The sequence below is a fragment of the Odocoileus virginianus genome, chromosome 33 (genome assembly GCF_023699985.2).
Source record: "Odocoileus virginianus isolate 20LAN1187 ecotype Illinois chromosome 33, Ovbor_1.2, whole genome shotgun sequence".
Classification (NCBI taxonomy): domain Eukaryota; kingdom Metazoa; phylum Chordata; class Mammalia; order Artiodactyla; family Cervidae; genus Odocoileus; species Odocoileus virginianus.
Genome location: NC_069706.1, coordinates 3,323,129 through 3,340,025, shown reverse-complemented (window position 1 = coordinate 3,340,025; position 16,897 = coordinate 3,323,129). Strand labels below are relative to the sequence as shown.

The window sequence follows — 16,897 nt, the reverse complement described above, 5'->3', positions numbered from 1 at the left end:
AGCAGCGCCCCAGGCCGCCTTCGCCTTCACCGGGCTCAGCAGCGCGCTCCCGCCCCCTGAGGGTCCTCGAGGGCGCAGACCCTGTACCGGGCAGTCCCCGTCGGACTCCGGGCGCACACGCTGGGCTCCCTCGCTGTGGCTGGCCGTTTCTTTCCTTTTTTTTTTTTTTTTGCTACGCTTGCCAACCTGTCAGCTGATGGACCTCATCACCCATAGTGGCGCATGTAGCTCGGCCGCAGCTCGCTCCATTCACGCCGCGCCCCCAAGGCCGCCCGCGGCCCCTGCACCCGGAGCTGAAGGGGGTGGCCCGCAGACCGGGGCCACCACCCGCCCCCGGGAGCCCGCGCCCATCTCGCCCCGGCCTTGCGCCGCCCGGGGGGCGCTGCAAATAGTCCTTTGTTTACATGCAATTCCTTACTCCGCGGAAGGAGGCCGGGGGAGTGCTGAGTTTTCACCAGCTGTTTCCCGCCTTGAAACAGACATCTGATCAGCTGCAAACACACACACACACACAGACACACACACACACACATACACACGCCCGGGGAGGCAGGCCGGAGAGACCTCCCTCCCGCCCCTCCCGCCCGCCTCCCTCCCCTCGCCGCCGCCGCAGCCAGCATCTGGGACCGGCCGATTCTGCACCTCCGTCCGGCGCTGCCCTTTGATTCGGATTTCCATCTTGCATTCTCCGGCGGACCGCGGGACCTGGCTCGTGCAGAGGAGGGGGGCCGATCGCTATGGAGTATTTCATGGTGCCCACTCAGAAGGTGCCCTCTTTGCAACATTTCAGGAAAACAGAGAAAGAAGTGATAGGAGGGCTCTGTAGGTGTGTACTCCTCCTCCCCCTCACCCCCTTCCCACGATTGCAGCCCCCGGCCAGTCCGCCCGGGCGGGCGCGCGTGTGCGCACGCATGGCCCGCGCCGCGGACCCTCTCGCCTTTCTTATCCGCCGAGGCTGCTGCAGCCCCGCGCGCCAGGCTTGGGCCGCCTGGGGACCTTCCTCCCTCGGAACGTGGGGGCCCCGAGCGGCCCCGGTCACTTTTGTCCGCTGCAGGCGGGCGAGTCGCGACGTTTGTAAATTGCAAACAGACCCACGTGGTTCTGCAGCAGTCCCGGCCATGCTTGGTGCTGGTGGCTTCCCCCCCGCGCTTCCTCCTCCCCCCTCCCGCGGCGGCTTCCTTCCTCTCCCTCCTTCATCGCTCTCTCTGGGCCCCCCCTCCAAGGGGGACTGGGGGGCCCGTGTCGCGCTTGGGGCCGCGGGGCCAGGGGCTACAATGCAGCCACGCCGCGGCTCCGGGCGCGGGGAGGGGGGGCGGGGAGCCGGGTGGTTGTGAGTGTTTGCTGGGACCGGGGCTGCAGCGGGGTCGGGGGGCGTGCTGGAGAGGGGGTGCGGGAGTGGGCGGGACCCGGGGGGGCAGCGCGGCCCGCCGGGAGCGCCGCGGACCCGGGCACGTTGGCGGCCGCCTGCTAGCTCGCCGCCCGCGCCCGGGCGCTGTTTACTAGCGAGGCCTGGACGTGACTCTGCAGCCCTCTTGGAGTAGGCGGACCTCCGCGCGCCGCCTCACGGGAGCTGTAGTTCTCCTCGCCGCGTCTGTGCGGCATTGTGGGAGTTGTAGGCGCGCCCAGGCCATGCTTTACCCGCACAAAGCTCGGCCCCCGCGGGCCGGATGGGCGAGGCAGGCCGGGTAGGGGGGCTTTTTGGGGAGTGAGCACCGTAGGCCGCCCCTAGCCTCGCCGGGTCTCTGCCCGCCGCACGTGGGCCTCGGCTGCAAACTTTCGCGTCTCACGCCCCTCCCCCCAGTCATAAACCGAAAGCGTCCGGTTGCCCAGCAGGCTGGGTGGGTGGGTGGTCCAAGATCCGTAGCCCTCCCCGGGAGCTACTTCCTAAATTTGGCCTGGGTTGCTCCGGGATCTGTCCTTTGCCGAAGAGTAATGGGTTAGGGGAATCGCCCTGGACACTTGTTAAAATGCACACGCCCGCAATTCCGATCGCTAGAAGGGCCTGTGTATCTGCATACTGAACACTGTCTGCGGGACGGCGATACCGCGTGGGTTGTTCTCTGCGGGTCCAAGTTTGGGACCTGTGGCTCCTTTCCTGCCTTGCTGCTTTCGGAGAGAAATGGCTCCCCAGGGCTGGGGCCACGTGCTCTGCCGCCCCGGGCAGGCGAGGCGGGGATTGAGGGAGGAGGAGTCGCAGGCGGTGTGGCCCGGGCTGGTGGACACCACCGGCTGCAGAAACCAGGCTAGGGAGAGGTTGCTGCACACGTATACATCGCCCCCGCCCCCCCCCCTCCCCCCCACAGGGCTCCTGCCTTAACTACCCTCAAGTTCAAGGTGGTGGGCAATCAGCAGTACCATCCTGAGTGTTGGCCCTTCCCCAAGGTCCCTCCACCTGGAGAGCTTAGCTGTAGTAATTGAAAAGAAAAAACAATCATGGAGCTTGTAATACGTTGTAGGGTCTCGTTTTGCAAGACTTCTCTCATCGTATTGTTAACAGTCTTCCTCTGCTAAGGAAGTGGCTTTATGATTTCTTTATGATTTCTGTGTGGATGGAGGACACAGGTTGGGGAAGGAATAGGTAGGGCAAGTGGTGGGGCTGGGACTTGAACTCTGATCCCTGCTGTTACCCTGAACTGCTGGTTGCTCCGGGAAGGGAAGGGCTGGGCGGTGAGGAGGTGGGTTGAGCTGCCCCAGATGCTGGAGCGGACATCTCGGGCCTGACCTCAGGCAGGCGTGGCAACATAGGACCCTCTGGCCACAAAGCCTGAGCCTTGGCTGAGTCCTCTCTGGGTCCCCTGGGACTCCAGCTTGACCTGTTTCTGTTCCAAGCCCCCCTTCGGAGGAATCCAGCAGTTCCTTAGGGACCAAGTGCCCCAGACTTGGGCACGGGGACTGCTTGGCCTGCCCAGCTGTGAGGCAGTGGTTAGCCTATGTGCTGGGTGTGGAGCTGGGGCCTCTGGGTTTGTTCGTTTTCAGACGGAGTTGCCAGATGAGGTAGGATTGAGTGTGGGTTGGGCAGGACCTTCTGGCCGGATATACTGGCTTCTCAGGCTGGTGGACTTTGCTCCATCCCTCGTTGACTAGCAGGGCTCCCTGCTTCTCTTCTCCCGTTTCCCAGACCTACCGGAGGGAACCATACTGGACAGTGGGTGGGGGCGGGGGCGGGACAGAATGGGCGTACCTTACAGCAGCACCCCCACACACTGTGTGGTTTTGGACCCGTTGCCTAACTGCTCTCAGCGTCTGTAAAATGAAGCACCTGTGAAGCTTGGCTCTGCGTGTGGAAAGTGCCTGGTAGCTGTTAAGTGGCACTCGGATTCTTAGAATCAGGAGCATGGTGGTCTTAAAGAGTTTAGCTGCCCGCTGCCAGGGAGAAAGAGACCAGCTCCCCTCAGAGGGAGCTACAGAACAATTAGGGGCTTTGGAGTGTGTGTTGGGTCCCTGGTCTGGTATTTACGAAACACTTACTTTTTGCTGGGGCTTCCCAGGTGGTGCTAGTGGTAAAGACTCCACCTGCCAGTGCAGGAGACGTAAGAGACACAGGTTCAATCCCTGGGTGGGGAAGATCCCCTGGAGAGGAGGGCATGGCAACCCACTCCAATATTCTTGCCTGGAAAATCCCACGGACAGAGGAGCCTGGTGGGCTACAGTCCATGGGGTCGCAAAGAGTTGGACATGGCTGAGCGACTAAGCATACACACACCATATGCTGGGATTGAAGACACCACAATGAACTAGAACTTGCCCCCCTCCTAAGAGATGAAAGTCTCATGGTGCTACAGAGTCTTGTCAGCTTCCTTAGATGCATGAATTCTGGAATCTGGGGTACAGACTCTGGAAAAGCAAGGCATCTTGTTACCCTCAATCTCTCTCTCTTTTATTGATTTACTTTTCTGTTTACTTGTCTGCACTGGGTCTTAGTTGTGGCATGCGGGATCTTCGATCTTCATTGCAGCATGAGGGATCTTTACTTGTGGCAGGAGAACACTGAGCTGCCATATGTGGAATCTAGTTCCCCAACCAGGGATCAAACCCAGGCCCGCCTGCACCGGGAGCTCAGAGTCAGCCACTGGACCACTAGAGAAGTCCTCCTCCTCCATCTCTTTTAAACTTCACTATGACCCTGTGAAGTGAGACAGTATGTCCCCGTTTTTTGAATGGGGAAGCTGAGGCTTCAAGAGACAACGTGCCTAAGCTTGGGATCCCACAGCTAGTAAGTGGCAGGACTGGAGTTTCCACTAGAACCCAATGCAGGCCTCCCTCTGAGAGGCTGGAGAAAGTGGGGGGAGGGGGTGTTTCTGATGGGGACAGTCCAGACATGGTTTGTTCTGGGACAGTAGACAGGGTGTATGGATAGAAGCAATGGGCACGGGCTAGGGCCTCAGGCTGCTTCAGTAGCTGCTGCAGGAGAAGGATGGGGGTCTTGGGCATCCTTGGTGAGAGGGTCATCTTCCTCCTGTCCTCCTTTTTGGGGTATAGGAGAAACCCCAAGTGGGCTTTCCCACCTCTGACTGCGTAGACACTGAGTGGTAGGTTTGTGAATGACTTTGGGGCAGCGTGAAATGAGAGCTCTCAATGGCTAGTTTGAGGCTGGAGCTGGGCGGGTATTGGGGGGCAGGTGGGGGGAATGGGGGCTACCCATTTGCACTTGGGCTGGGCAGGAGGGACAGGTATAAGTTGGGATCTAGACTTGAAGAGCCTGCTTCCTGTCCTCGAGCCTCCTCCGGTTGAGAGGGAGGGAGGGAGGGGTTGTCGTGGGGTACCCTGAGAGTGGGAGCGGCAGCTCTGGTCTTGGCACCGGAGGCTCTGCCACCAGCTGCCCAGCCCCAGGAGACCAACTGGCTGAGGGCTGTCAGGGAGGGAGAGGAGAGAGAGACAGTGTCAGTGGACCAGGCCTCACCGCTCACCTCAGGGTTCTGAAGTTGATGTGAAAGAGTGGAAGGACCTTACAATTACTGTAAATCGTGTGTACTTCTGCAAAACTCAGAAAGAAATGTAAGAAACTTCCAGGCATTTGAAGAAAAACCCACTTTATCTAGTACAGTAGCAGCTGGAAATGCTAATTAGCCATCCTTTATAGGAACCCCTGGCACGCCAGCAGTCAGAACCCCTGGTTAGTCGTGATTCCACTCATCAGAACTTTGGGTTAGTCTGCATTCTATTAAAGAAACTTCCAGGGCTATTTAGGTGAGTTGGTCTTGGTGGCAGCCCAAATCCCTATGAGGAACTGTGGCTTTGGGATGAAGTCTGTTTTCTGAGCTTAAGTCTGAATGAGCTTAGCCAGCAGCTGGTTCCTGAACCAGGAGGCTGGGCTGAGGGACTTGGTGCTGAAGGGGACAGCATAGACCATTCAGAAGAGCTAGGCCCCCTTCCCTCTGGGGACGTCTTGGCTGGGGCTCTCAGGCCTGGGGTCCTGTGCCCTCCGGTGGTGTCTGCCCACCTCGTGGGCATCCTGGGGAGAAGGGAGGGGCCAGAGGTTGGCTTCCCAGGACTGAGGTTTTCTGAGCAGATGAGTGGGCTGGCAGGGTGCAGGCAGGTAGGGGGTGGGTTGTTGAGTTCTGGCTTCAGCCTGGAGAGTTGGTGAGTCTCGGCCGGGAGGCAGGGGGGCTGCAGAGCTGTATGTGAGCCGCCCGCAGGCAGGGGAGGAGAGCGTGCATTTTGGCTCCTGCAGGTGCCTGCGGTATCCTGGTGTGGCTGCCGGACCTTGGGCATGCCAGTTCCCCTCCCAGAACCCTGGATTCCTCGTTGCAGCGTAGCCACTAGGTGTCCATGGGGGTCAGAGAAAAATACAAAAGGCCTGTGAATGACAGTAACAGCTGACCCGCTGACAGAGCACAGCTGTGCGCAGCCTCTCTACGCGGTGACTGTCACCTGGCTGTCGGGGCATCTGGCCTGTGATGCTGGGATCGGGGTTCAAGTCCCAGCCTCAGCACATACCAGAGCTGCTCCCTTCCCGAGCCTCAGAGTCCTCATCCCGTCAGGCCACTTGACTCAGAGGAAGGTTGCGATGGTTCAGTGAGCTCATTCCAGCGAAGTGAGTCTTTAGCACATTATGTTAAGAACTTAAGACTTTTTTATTTTTTAATTTTTTTGGCCATGCCAAGTAGCTTGCAGGATCTTAGTTCCCCAACCAGGGGTGGGTTAAACCTGGGCCCCCAGCAGGGAAAGCATCAGTCCTAATTCTCAAGACTTTTAACTCTGTGGCCAGGCTCTACAGGTGGGCCTTCTGGAAGGGCCAGCACTCAGAGTGGCCCAGGGGTTGAGGTGGGGCTCCTTTTTGACCCTTAATGCTCTGGTCAGCTATGGTCTTTGGGCATCACCAGGGGGGAACCCAGGGAATGGATGAGTGGGGGCGTCTCTCCCTGTATCTCTCCGGGTGGGGGAATAGGAAACTCCCAGATGGATGTCAGTCACCTGGTGCATTGGCTTCCCGGGGACATCTCTCCCCATCTTTACTCCACCTGCCACAGAGGGTCTGAAGGGCGCTGGCAGGCCTGGGAGCCCAGACTCAGTTCTGATCTCCCTTCTCCCCCCACCTGCAAAGGGCAGGCAAGCCACTGTGCATCAGGTCTCTGACCTTCATTTTCTCTTTTTCTCCATCACCCCCACTGTGTGGGTGCATGCTAAGTCACTTCAGTCGTGTCCTACTCTTTGCGACCCTATGAACTATATAGTCCGCCGGGCTCCTCTGTCCATGGGATTCTCCAGGCAAGAATCCTGGAATGGGTTGCCATTTCCTCCTCCAGGGGATCTTCCCCACCCAGGGATCGAACCCACGTCTCTCATGTCTCCTGCGTTGGCAGGCGGATTCTTTACCACTAGTGCCACCTGGGAAGCTTCCCACTGTTGGGTCAGGGAAACTGAGAGAAGTGAGGTGCCCCTGGCCCAGAAGTAGGGGAGCCAGGTGCCCAGCTGTCTGACCGGGAAACCGTGTGCCTCCCATTCTGAGCCCTCAGTCCCATTTGTAAACGGGGGGTCATGGGCCCCCTTTTCCAGTGCTGTGAAGGAACTGTATCTTGGCAGGGGGCTGGGGGGGCTCCTAGGGAGACTCTGGGGCTGCTAGTGGTGGACAGGGCTGGTGTATGGACCCCTAGCAGCAGCTGATGTGAAGCTTGCTCCCAGCTCACCCCCAGCCGACCACCCTTATGTGGGGAGAGGAGGTGGAGACCCAGGAAAGGGCAAGGGCAAGTTCATGGAGTCGCTCAGGGGAGTGAGGGGGACAGGAAGGGTGGGTGGGGGGCCAGGAAGCCCTTGGCTGTCTCCAGCAGTGGGGGACGCGCTCCCCTCCTCGGTTTCGCAGCAAACCCTTCTTTTCCTGGGGTGGTCAGAGGGGCCCGGGCACCTGCCTCTGAGTGCAGGCTGCTCCCCTATCAGTGGAACGAGGCTGCTCAGAACTGTCTCCCCGCGTTCCCCAGACCCGGGGGTGTGAGCTGTCTCGGCCGGGGCCTGGACCAGGTCACCCCAGGAGGGCCCCTCAGGAAGAAGCTGGGGCTGTGGCTTTGGGTGGGGCCGGTGGCCTCTTCTGGGAGCCCGGCATCTGGAAGCCATCAGGCCAGGGGCGGGGGAGTTGCAGGAGAGGGCCGGGGAGGGGAGCCTGCCTCTTCCAGGCCACACACAGGCCCACCCCTCGGGAGCAGTGGCGTTGGGCCCACAGCCCCGCTGCTGGCTCTGTCTCCCGCCAACGCCTCTTAGCCTGCAGTCTCGTCCCCTTCCACTGGCTGCCTCTCCTGTGAGATGCGATCACATAATATGCAATAACATCGCCTGCTGCGAGCTGGGAGCCTCGCTTCTCTGGCCCATGGTGGGCCTCCCTTTCAGAGTGGGTGGGCTTGGGGACAAACTGCTCCTAGGTGGGGCTGGCCAGGTCCTCTCCCTGGAGTGACTGGTACCCGGCTTGTCTTGGCAGTCTTAGCACAGGGTCTTGGGCTGGGCTGGGGGCTTATGTAGGAGTGTATGTGGCTGTGGAGATGGGAAGGGAGGAGGGACATCTTCCTCTGTCCTCAAGCCTGTGACCCTGAAGGAGGGGGCCCTGGGGGCACAGCGAGGAGCTCAGAGGTGTACCAAGAGCAGGTGTCTCTGATTATCACCTGAGGCCACCTGCATCCGAATCACAGGGATTCTTAGCCATGTGGGTTTCCGGGTCCCACTCAGACCTGCTGGCCAGACACTGGGGTCAAGACTTGGGGTCCACACGCTGATGTTGACACCCAGGCATCTCAGAACATGCTACTCCATCAGCTGCCTGGTCTGCTGGGGGGTGTAGGCATCAGACAGAGCCGGTATATTCTGTAGGGGCAGCTTGCCTGTTGCACTTGGGCCCTCTGGAGATGAAGACAGGGGCCCACCGGGGGCAGGGCTCGGAGGGCGCCCAGCCAGAGCCCACCGCTGTTCTCCCATAGCCTGGCCAACATTCCACTGACCCCTGAGACTCAGCGGGACCAGGAACGGCGGATTCGGAGGGAGATCGCCAACAGCAACGAGCGGAGGCGCATGCAGAGCATCAACGCGGGCTTCCAGTCCCTCAAGACCCTCATCCCCCACACAGATGGAGAGAAGCTCAGCAAGGTGGGCAAGTGCCAGGAGGACTTCCTGGAGGAGGAGGTGGGCTGGAGGGGGAGACTCAGGAGACGCCAACAGTCGGGGTCCCTGACTTGTCCCTCCTGCCCTCAGGCAGCCATTCTCCAGCAGACAGCAGAGTACATCTTCTCCCTGGAGCAGGAGAAGACCCGGCTCCTGCAGCAGAACACGCAGCTCAAGCGCTTTATCCAGGTAGCCCTCTGCCCTCTTCCTGGCACCCTCTCCCTGGTGTGGGCATCTCTGGGCCCAACCACTGGCTTGGGACTATGATGTAGCTGCAGGTCCCTTCTTCCCCACTGACCTGCCTACTTCTGGCACTTGCCTTCCTGCCTGGAGTCCTGACTTAGCCATGGGCGAGTGCAGTGCAGTGGGGTGGGCTCTGGAAGCAACTGGGTGACTTTGGGAAAGCAGGTCCCTTCTGCCTCCCTTTCTGGCCGTGGCTGTTTGGTGGATTTGCACAGGGGGCTGCCTCGTGCACGTGCACCTGGGTTTGACAGCTTTGGGGGGCTGCAGTGGAGCTCCCCACTGCCCTGGTGGTGGTGGTGATGGTGTATGCAGTGTCACTACACACTCATCAGCCCCTGGGGGTTCCCCAGGAGCTGAGCGGCTCATCCCCCAAGCGGCGGCGGGCAGAGGACAAAGATGAGGGCATCGGCTCACCCGACATCTGGGAGGACGAGAAGGCGGAGGATCTGCGGCGGGAGATGATCGAGCTGCGGCAGCAACTGGACAAGGAGCGCTCGGTGCGCATGATGCTGGAGGAGCAGGTGAGCCGATGCTGTCAGCTCCGAGCTCCTGCTTTGTGCCGGGGCTGGGAGTCGGGTGTCCAGTGGGGTGACCAGTGGGGAGCAAACCAGACAGATTCCTGCCCTGGGGGGGTTGGTCATTGTCCGAGACTGGGGAGATGAGTCAGGCACTCACACTGTAAACACGTATCCGTGGTAAAGGCCACACCAGATCGGTGGGCAATCAGCGAGGGGGGAGCCTGGGCTGGTTCCACCCCACAGCTTCCTTGTGAGGGTGGGAGGAGCAGAGAGGGGAGAAGGGTGCGCCAGGCAGAGGGAACCACATGGGCAAAGGCCTCGGGCTGGAGGTAGGCACGGAGGGAGCACAGCCTGCAGGAGGGAGGGGAGTCAGCGTGGGCCCGGCAGGCTACAGTGCAGGACTTTGGTCTCCACCCTGAGGATGTTGCGGAGGGCCCCGCCCCTGAGCCCCACTGCTCCACCCCCAGGTCCGCTCCCTGGAGGCCCACATGTACCCGGAAAAGCTCAAGGTGATCGCACAGCAGGTGCAGCTGCAGCAGCAGCAGGAGCAGGTCCGGCTGCTGCACCAGGAGAAGCTGGAGCGGGAACAGCAGCACCTGCGGACCCAGGTGAGCGGGAGGGGCCTGCAGGGGCCACCCGAAGCTGGGCTGGGGCTCCCAGACCCAGCGTCAGTGTCCAGCAGGGCGGACCCAGGACCTCGGTCGCAGTAGTGAAGATGTTCCTGGCTCCCAGGCGTCTTTACATGATTATATTGAATCCTTAGAGCAGCCCTTTGAGGCCTGAGCTGTCACTACTCCTGTTTTACTGATGAGGAATTAGAGGCACAGAAAAGTTCACTAACACGCCCAAGATTTCTCAGTGATGTGGGGCAGGGATTTGAACCCTGGCCATCTAGATTCAGTCTGAACTCCCGGCCACCACTGTATTCATTAGATGTAAAATGCTGGCATGGCTCCGGAGAGGGAAGGCCCGTGCAGTCTCAGATGGTCAGAAGTCCCTCTCCAGGCCACCTTGCCTTCATTTCTTAAAATAAGAGGGGGTGGGAGGGGTCACAATTTGGGCGGCCCCAAACTGTCAGTGAAGGAGGTTGACGGGCTGCTGGGGTGATTGGTGGAGGCCCTCCAGGTGGTGGGCAGAGGGAGATGGTTTGGAGGGCTGTCCCGCACCCACTGTGACGGACAGAAGGAAAGGGGCTGCTCCTAGAAACTCTGCAGAGAGACTGAGGGTCCCTGTCTCGCAGCTCCTGCCCACTCCGGCCCCCACCCACCACCCCACGGTGATAGTGCCGGCGCCGGCACCCCCTCCCTCCCACCACATCAACGTCGTCACCATGGGCCCCTCCTCGGTCATCAACTCTGTTTCAACGTCCCGGCAAAATCTGGACACCATCGTGCAGGTACCTGGGCCTGGGTAGAGGGCAGTGCTTGGGGGCTGCCCCTTGGGAATAGGCCCTTTGGGGAGAGATTAGAGAGTGGGGGAGTGGAGGAGATAGAGGCAGGGATATTGAGCGTTGAGTTGGGGGAGGAGGTCTGGAAGCCAGATGGTTCCATCTCTGCATCCTAGGTTAGGGGCAGAGAGGGAGGGATCGGATGGCCAGGAAGACCCCATTCCTTCCCTCGTGGGGGTTTGCTGGGGGTGTCCTTTGTTCCCGGAGCCCCCTGCTTTCAGAGTTCTTGCATCTGTCTCTTGGGATTTGGGATGAGGGTGGAGGTGGAGGAGGAAGAAACGAGATGCTAGACTTTGAAGGTCGAGCCCTGAAGTCCCTGCTATGTCCAGCCTTGTGCAGAGAGACCCCTTTGGGAGGTCCAACAACATTACAAAGAAAGAAACAACCCAAAGGCCCAAATGGAAAAAAAAAGTCCATTGAAGTCCCAGGAACTTGAGTTTCACCCGGCGAACTGAATAATAAAATTAATAACAGAGACCTTCCATAAAGCCAACAGGCAGGCTTTTGAAATACATAAATGAGGGAAAGAGGCTTATGACTTCAGGCAGGCCTGCACTGTCCTTCTTCCAAGCCAGATTCAGCTCAGGAGAGAGCTTCTAAAGTTTATTTTCCCCCTGACTCTGAACCGGCTGCCCCTTTTGCCAGGCTGCCTTCTGGACCTTTCTGGGGGGTGTGTGGGTGGTGGGGGAGCTGGTGAGGGAGATATTGCTGGAGATGCTGGTGGTCCACATGGCCCCCGCATCCTCACGGCAGCCTCCCCCCCGCCCAATCCCAGGCGATCCAGCATATCGAGGGCACCCAGGGCCAGGAGGAGGAGCAGCGGCGAGCCGTCATCGTGAAGCCCGTCCGCGGCTGCCCCGAGGCCCATGCCTCGGACACCGCCTCCGATTCGGAGGCCTCAGACAGCGATGCCATGGACCAGGGCCGGGAGGAGCCAGCAGGGAACGGGGGGCTTCCCTGACCAGCCCCCCAGCCCTCCTCTCCCTTCTGGGGGCTGGAGGGGGCGGGGCAGCAACTGGGAGAGAGACGAGGGTGAACGAGTGAGAAATTTTTACAAAATTTACGGCGTCATTTGGGTCTCTTTTATGACCTCTTTTTTCAATACTGTAAATCGTCCTTTGAGTGAAGCCGCCCTACCCGAGGTCGGGGCTGGGGCGGCAGAAGCGCCTGGCAGCACCCGGGCACCTGGGGCTGGGCCTCGGCCCCGGAGGCTGGGGAAGCAGACGTGGAGGTGCCTGGCCTCTCTCCACCAAAAAAAGCATTTTTTCAATGAAACATGTTTTTAAGAACAGGGAAAAAAATCAAACAAAACCCCAAGGTATTTTTGCCCTCTCCAGAGCCAGCCTGCCGACCGTCAGTTTTTAATTCCCCCTTCCCTCCTCTTTTTTGGTGTTCTTTCTCCTTTAAGCACTTACATGGGTTGGGGGTCTGGCTGGGTCGGGGCTCTGGGGGTCCGGGGGTCTCCATTGCTTCTCGGTTGGGGTTTGCTGCTGCCCTTCTCCCCTCCCCTCCCTCACCACCCAGCCCCCCACCTCTCCCTCCGGGTTTCCCATCTTGCACCCCAAAAAAGTCTTTGTCTCTCTCTTTGTTGTGTTTGTTGTTGGTTCTTTTTTGGTTTTGGTTTTTTTTGTTTTTTTTGTTTTTTTTTTTTTTACAATTTTGAGGTCTTTATGTTCAAGGAGAAGCTATTATATTTTGTTAAAAAAAGTGGGGCGGGGGGGAAACCAAGAGGCCACTGTGCCTTTATAAAGAAACAAAATAAAGTTTGTACTTTGTTTTTTAGATTCTCTATCTCCTGGCTGTGTTCTGTCCTGAGGGGCTGGCGAAAGCTCCCTGGGGGGTACTGTTTGGGCCCGCCAGAAGGGGACTGGATGTGGGTGAGCGTGATGACTCCCCCAACTTACGTGTGGTGTTGTGATGAGAAATCAGGGTCCTGAGATTCCCTGGGTTTACTCTGGGGATTCTGCAAAGAGGGGAGATGGTGTTGGGATTGAGGTGAGCGGCTCCCAATTTCTCCTGGGTGGGAGACAGAGAATAAACAACTAAGCCAATAGTTCCCGTCTGCTAGAGAAAGGACACAGGATGTTCAGGGCTCCCGATTGATTGCCACTTCCCAGGCTTGTGTAACCTCTCTGAACCACAGGATCCTCCTCTGCAGAAGGGAAGGGAGCACTGCCTCAAGGTGCCGTGTTTAAGAGCTCAGGTCCTGGAGTCGGTCTGCCGTTGATCAGTTTCACTTTGAGCAGATCTCTTGATCTTTGAGACTCAGTTTTCTCTCCTGAAAGCTGGGAATCACAAGGGCTCAAGGTTAAATTTCTTAATCCTGAATGACCAGAGATGGCTTAATAACATCTCGCTCTTGACCTGCTTTTCCTCAGGTATGTGACAGGTACGAGGGGACTGAGGTCAGAGCAGAATAGCGGATTCACACCTAATCCCACATTGAATGCTTCTAGACATGAATTTGTTGGATAGAAAGGAAGGCAGGGGCCTGTATTTTTTTAACTTTTAATACTTTTTTTAAGTGAAATTAACAGAACTTAAAATCAAGCATTTAAAAGTGAACAGTTCAATGGCATTTTGTTGTTGTTCAGTTACTAAGTCATGTCTGCCTCCTTGCGATCCCGTGAACTGAAGCACGCCAGGCCTTGCTGTCCTTCACTATCTCCTGGAGTTTGCTTCAACTCATGTCCATTGAGTCAGTGAGGCCTTCCAACCATCCCATCCTCTGTTACCCTCTTCTCCTGCCCTCAATCTTTCCTAGCATTAGGGTCTTTTCAATGAGTCAGCATTTACTACATTACTATTCTATGTACCCATCACCTCTATCTAGTTTCAAAACATTTACATTTCTCATTTTAAAATGATCCATTAATCAATCTCCCCATTCCTTTTCTCTGATCCCCTGACAACCACCAATCTGCTTTTTGTTTTCTAGCATTTAAAGAAATTAAAGTGTAATTTATCTTAGGTAAAAATTCACTTTTTAGATTTTGGTTGTGGGAGTTTTGACAAATGTATATAGCTGTGTTACCATCACCATAATCAAAATAGAAATTACTTTCTTCATCCCCGTGTTCCCCCCTGCCCTTTTGTGATCCACCCAGCTCCTGGCAACCAAGGCTCTATTCCTATGATTCCTATGTAGTTTTGTCTTATCTAAAATGTCATACTATAAATATATTTATTTATAGTATATGACAATACAAATTTAGCTTTTTGAATCTGGATTCTTTCACTTAGCATTATCACTGTAGGTTTCTCTCTTTTGGGGGTGTATATAGGTATATTTACATAAATTAAACGCGTGTTTGAGGGAACGGGCTTAGCTAGGATCTGGGCGGGAACGCCACTTCCCAAGACCAGTAGAGCGACCCCTTTTAGCCAGTGCAAGACGCGTCCTACGGGTTGCAGGCAGCGCCTAAAAGGGTCAATAGAGGGTGCTGTGGAACCAGGATGTCTGGCCAGCAAGGGCAGAGGCTCCGCCTCCTTCCGGTGTCTGCGGGACTACTCAGTTCCTATAGGCCAGAGGCGGGGCTCGGGGCGGGGTCAAGGGAATACCCAAGACCTGTCCTTGGGAGTAGGCGGTCTCACCAGCAGGCGGCGGGAATCGGGGGCGTGGCTGCGGCCCCGCCCCTTCCCGGACTCGCCCCGCCCCGCCCCGCCCCGCCCCTCGGTGCGCAGGCTCCTTGGTGCCTCAGGCCATCTCGCGCGCTCCCGATAGCACGCTTCTCTGGCCCCGGCCCGACCCCGCCCCGCGCCCTCCCACGCACGCTCCGCACGCAGACGCGGCAAACCTGCGTTTCCCGCGTGTCCTCCGCACGGAGGCGCTCGTAGGCTTTCCGCTGTGCCGGATGGGGCGTGTGGTGGCTCCTTCGCTGCAGAAGTTTGGAGCCCCCGCCGTTCCAGTGATTTGATGTCGCAGTCAGAAGGGAACAAGTGACCTTAGTGTTAATAATTTGTTTCCTTTTAACCCACAATGTTTGAGATGTTATTTCCTCAAAGGTAGTGAATGGAAGAAACTGAAACCATTCACCTCAAATTGGGACTTGAACCCATGTGCCGGAACTTGGACCCTGCCAAAGCCCAGCTTGGAACTTAAACCCAAATGGCTGGGACTCGAAGGTGGCCAAAACTCACTGTCTTGTGAGATCATACATCTGGTTTCAGGACCTAATGAAGCTCAAGCTCTTGATGTCTCATCGCAGAAAGAATTCAGTGAGAGACAAAGTGGTAGGTAAGAAGTAGATTTATTAAGAGAGAAACACTCCACAGTATGTGGGCCATTTCATAATGAAGGCACGGTTTCAGGAGAAACTCGTGCCACAGAGTGGACCATCGAAGAACACAAGTGCAGCCTGGAAATGTGGTGTAGTTAGCTCTTATGGACTGGGTAATTCATAAGTTAATGAGCAAAATGGTTATTCCAACAATTTTGGGGAAGAGGTGGAGATTTCCAGGAATTGGACCACCACCCACTTTTTGGTCTTTGATGTTCTTGAAACTGTCATGGCGCCTCTGGTGAGTCATTTAGCTTGCTGAGCTGTTACTGAGGATGAAGGTCTAGTTGAAGTTGACTTGTCTGCCATCTTTGAGCCATTTGGTTCTAATCAGTGTACCCCGTGTCCTTGGGCTTCATCATTCTTTCAAAGGTTATGCCCTACCCCCTTCCCTCTTGTTTACAAACTACACATGAAATAGCTCATTCTTCCTGCTGAATCTGGGAACCCTGTGTGCAATACTTTGGCCACCTGATGCAGAGAACTGACTCATTTGAAAAGACCTTGATGCTTGGAAAGATTGAAGGGGATGATAGAGGATGAGATGGTTGGATGGCATCACCGACTCAATGGACTTGAGTTTGAGTAAATTCTGGGAGTTGGTGATGGACAGGGAGGCCTGGCATGCTGCAGTCCATGGGGTCGCGAAGAGTCAGACATGACTGAGCGACTGAACTGAACTGTGTGCATCTTGCTCTGGCTACCCCTCTGTGGGGAACGCCGTGGATACGGGCACTTGGGAGCCAGGCCTGGGGTTCAGAAAGGGCACGGTGTCCAATGGCACAGCAGACACTGGCCTGGGAGGAGGAAGAAGTGGAGATAATGTGGGAACCAGATTGTAGAGGACTTTCAGATCACGCTACAAAAATTGGACTGTATTTTTTGTGAAGGGAAAGAGTCTAGGAGAGACATGACCAAAGTTCAACAAAACCTTTCTTATAAACTTTTGTATTGAAGTACTGTATTACGTACACTTAGAGGGCTCGTAATGAAGCGTTTAGCTCTGTGAATATTCACAGACTGAATGTACACTCGTATAGCCAGCATCCTACCAAGCCTTCAAGTGGTTTGTTTCTTAAACAAACAAAAAATTGTTGGAAGTAGTTACAGAAATGTACAGGAGGCCACCTGCAGCCTTTACCCTGCCTCCCCCAGTGCTAACATCTTGCCTACCTACTGTACCCCATGGAAACCAGGTAACTGTTGTTGGTGCAGGCCACAGGACTTATTCAGAGTTTACAGTTTTGCATGGGTTCACTTACGTACGTGTGTGTACAGTTGCTCTGTACTATTTTGCAACAGCGATTTTGAGAACTGGAGTTGCTCTGCATCCTCACCAGTACTTGATATTATATTGTTAGATCACTGTATTTTTCAGGTCTTTTTCCCAACCAATTTGGTAGGTGTAGAGTAGAATCTCACCGCAGTTCTACTTATATATTTTTGGCCACACCTTGGGGCATGCGGCATCTTAGCTCCCTGACCAGGGATCGAACCCTTGCCCCTTGCAGGGGAAGCATGGATTCTTAATCACTAGACCACCAGGGAAGTCCCTAGTTTTGCTTATTTTATATTGTCATACAAATCATACAATATATATACTCTTTTTGTCTGGCTTCTCAATATAATTCTTTGAGATTCATGTTTGATTTTGTGTATATTAGCAGTTTGTTCTTTTTTATTTCTAAGAATACTGCATTGTATGAATATACCACAAATTGTTTAGCCAGTCATTTAACAATGGACACTTAGGGTGTTTCCAATTTATGACCATTGTGAATACATTCTAGTAGAGACTATCCCCCAAATAGATTGTGCCAGCCTATGGA

At 56.2% G+C, this 16,897-nt stretch overlaps 2 protein-coding genes across 5 annotated transcripts in view; both read left to right on the top strand.

The window, feature by feature from the left end:
- The first annotated feature begins 262 nt into the window (after window positions 1-262).
- TFAP4 (transcription factor AP-4) lies at window positions 263-12,570 on the top strand. 4 transcript variants are annotated; one of them, XM_070461093.1, is made up of 7 exons: window positions 263-767; window positions 8,400-8,565; window positions 8,671-8,769; window positions 9,174-9,344; window positions 9,809-9,949; window positions 10,582-10,737; window positions 11,564-12,570. In XM_070461093.1, exons 2-7 carry the CDS (start codon window positions 8,491-8,493, stop codon window positions 11,747-11,749), a joined length of 828 nt encoding a protein of 275 aa, XP_070317194.1. In that variant the 5' UTR covers window positions 263-767; window positions 8,400-8,490; the 3' UTR covers window positions 11,750-12,570. The 4 variants fall into 4 exon arrangements, with proteins under 4 accessions (XP_070317194.1, XP_020771020.1, XP_020771022.1 ...); XM_020915361.2 differs by having other exon boundaries at window positions 263-826; XM_020915363.2 differs by lacking the exon at window positions 263-767 and adding an exon at window positions 4,734-6,034.
- A 2,379-nt stretch (window positions 12,571-14,949) lies between these two features.
- SRL (sarcalumenin) overlaps window positions 14,950-16,897 on the top strand; it is a 45,570-nt gene continuing 43,622 nt past the window's right edge. Inside the window, exon 1 of the mRNA XM_070461285.1 lies at window positions 14,950-15,021. The gene's annotated coding sequence lies outside the window, so the exon portion shown is untranslated. The remainder of the gene's footprint in view (window positions 15,022-16,897) is intronic.

What these genes read in the sequence shown, in the direction of transcription:
- TFAP4 (XM_020915361.2), top strand. Translation starts at nt 738, where the DNA reads ATGGAGTATTTCATGGTGCCCACTCAGAAGGTGCCCTCTTTGCAACAT. An exon ending in AGCTCAAGCGCTTTATCCAG is followed by an intron (nt 8,770 to 9,173) that starts GTAGCCCTCTGC and finishes GGGGTTCCCCAG; the next exon opens with GAGCTGAGCGGCTCATCCCC. An exon ending in AGCAGCACCTGCGGACCCAG is followed by an intron (nt 9,950 to 10,581) that starts GTGAGCGGGAGG and finishes CCTGTCTCGCAG; the next exon opens with CTCCTGCCCACTCCGGCCCC.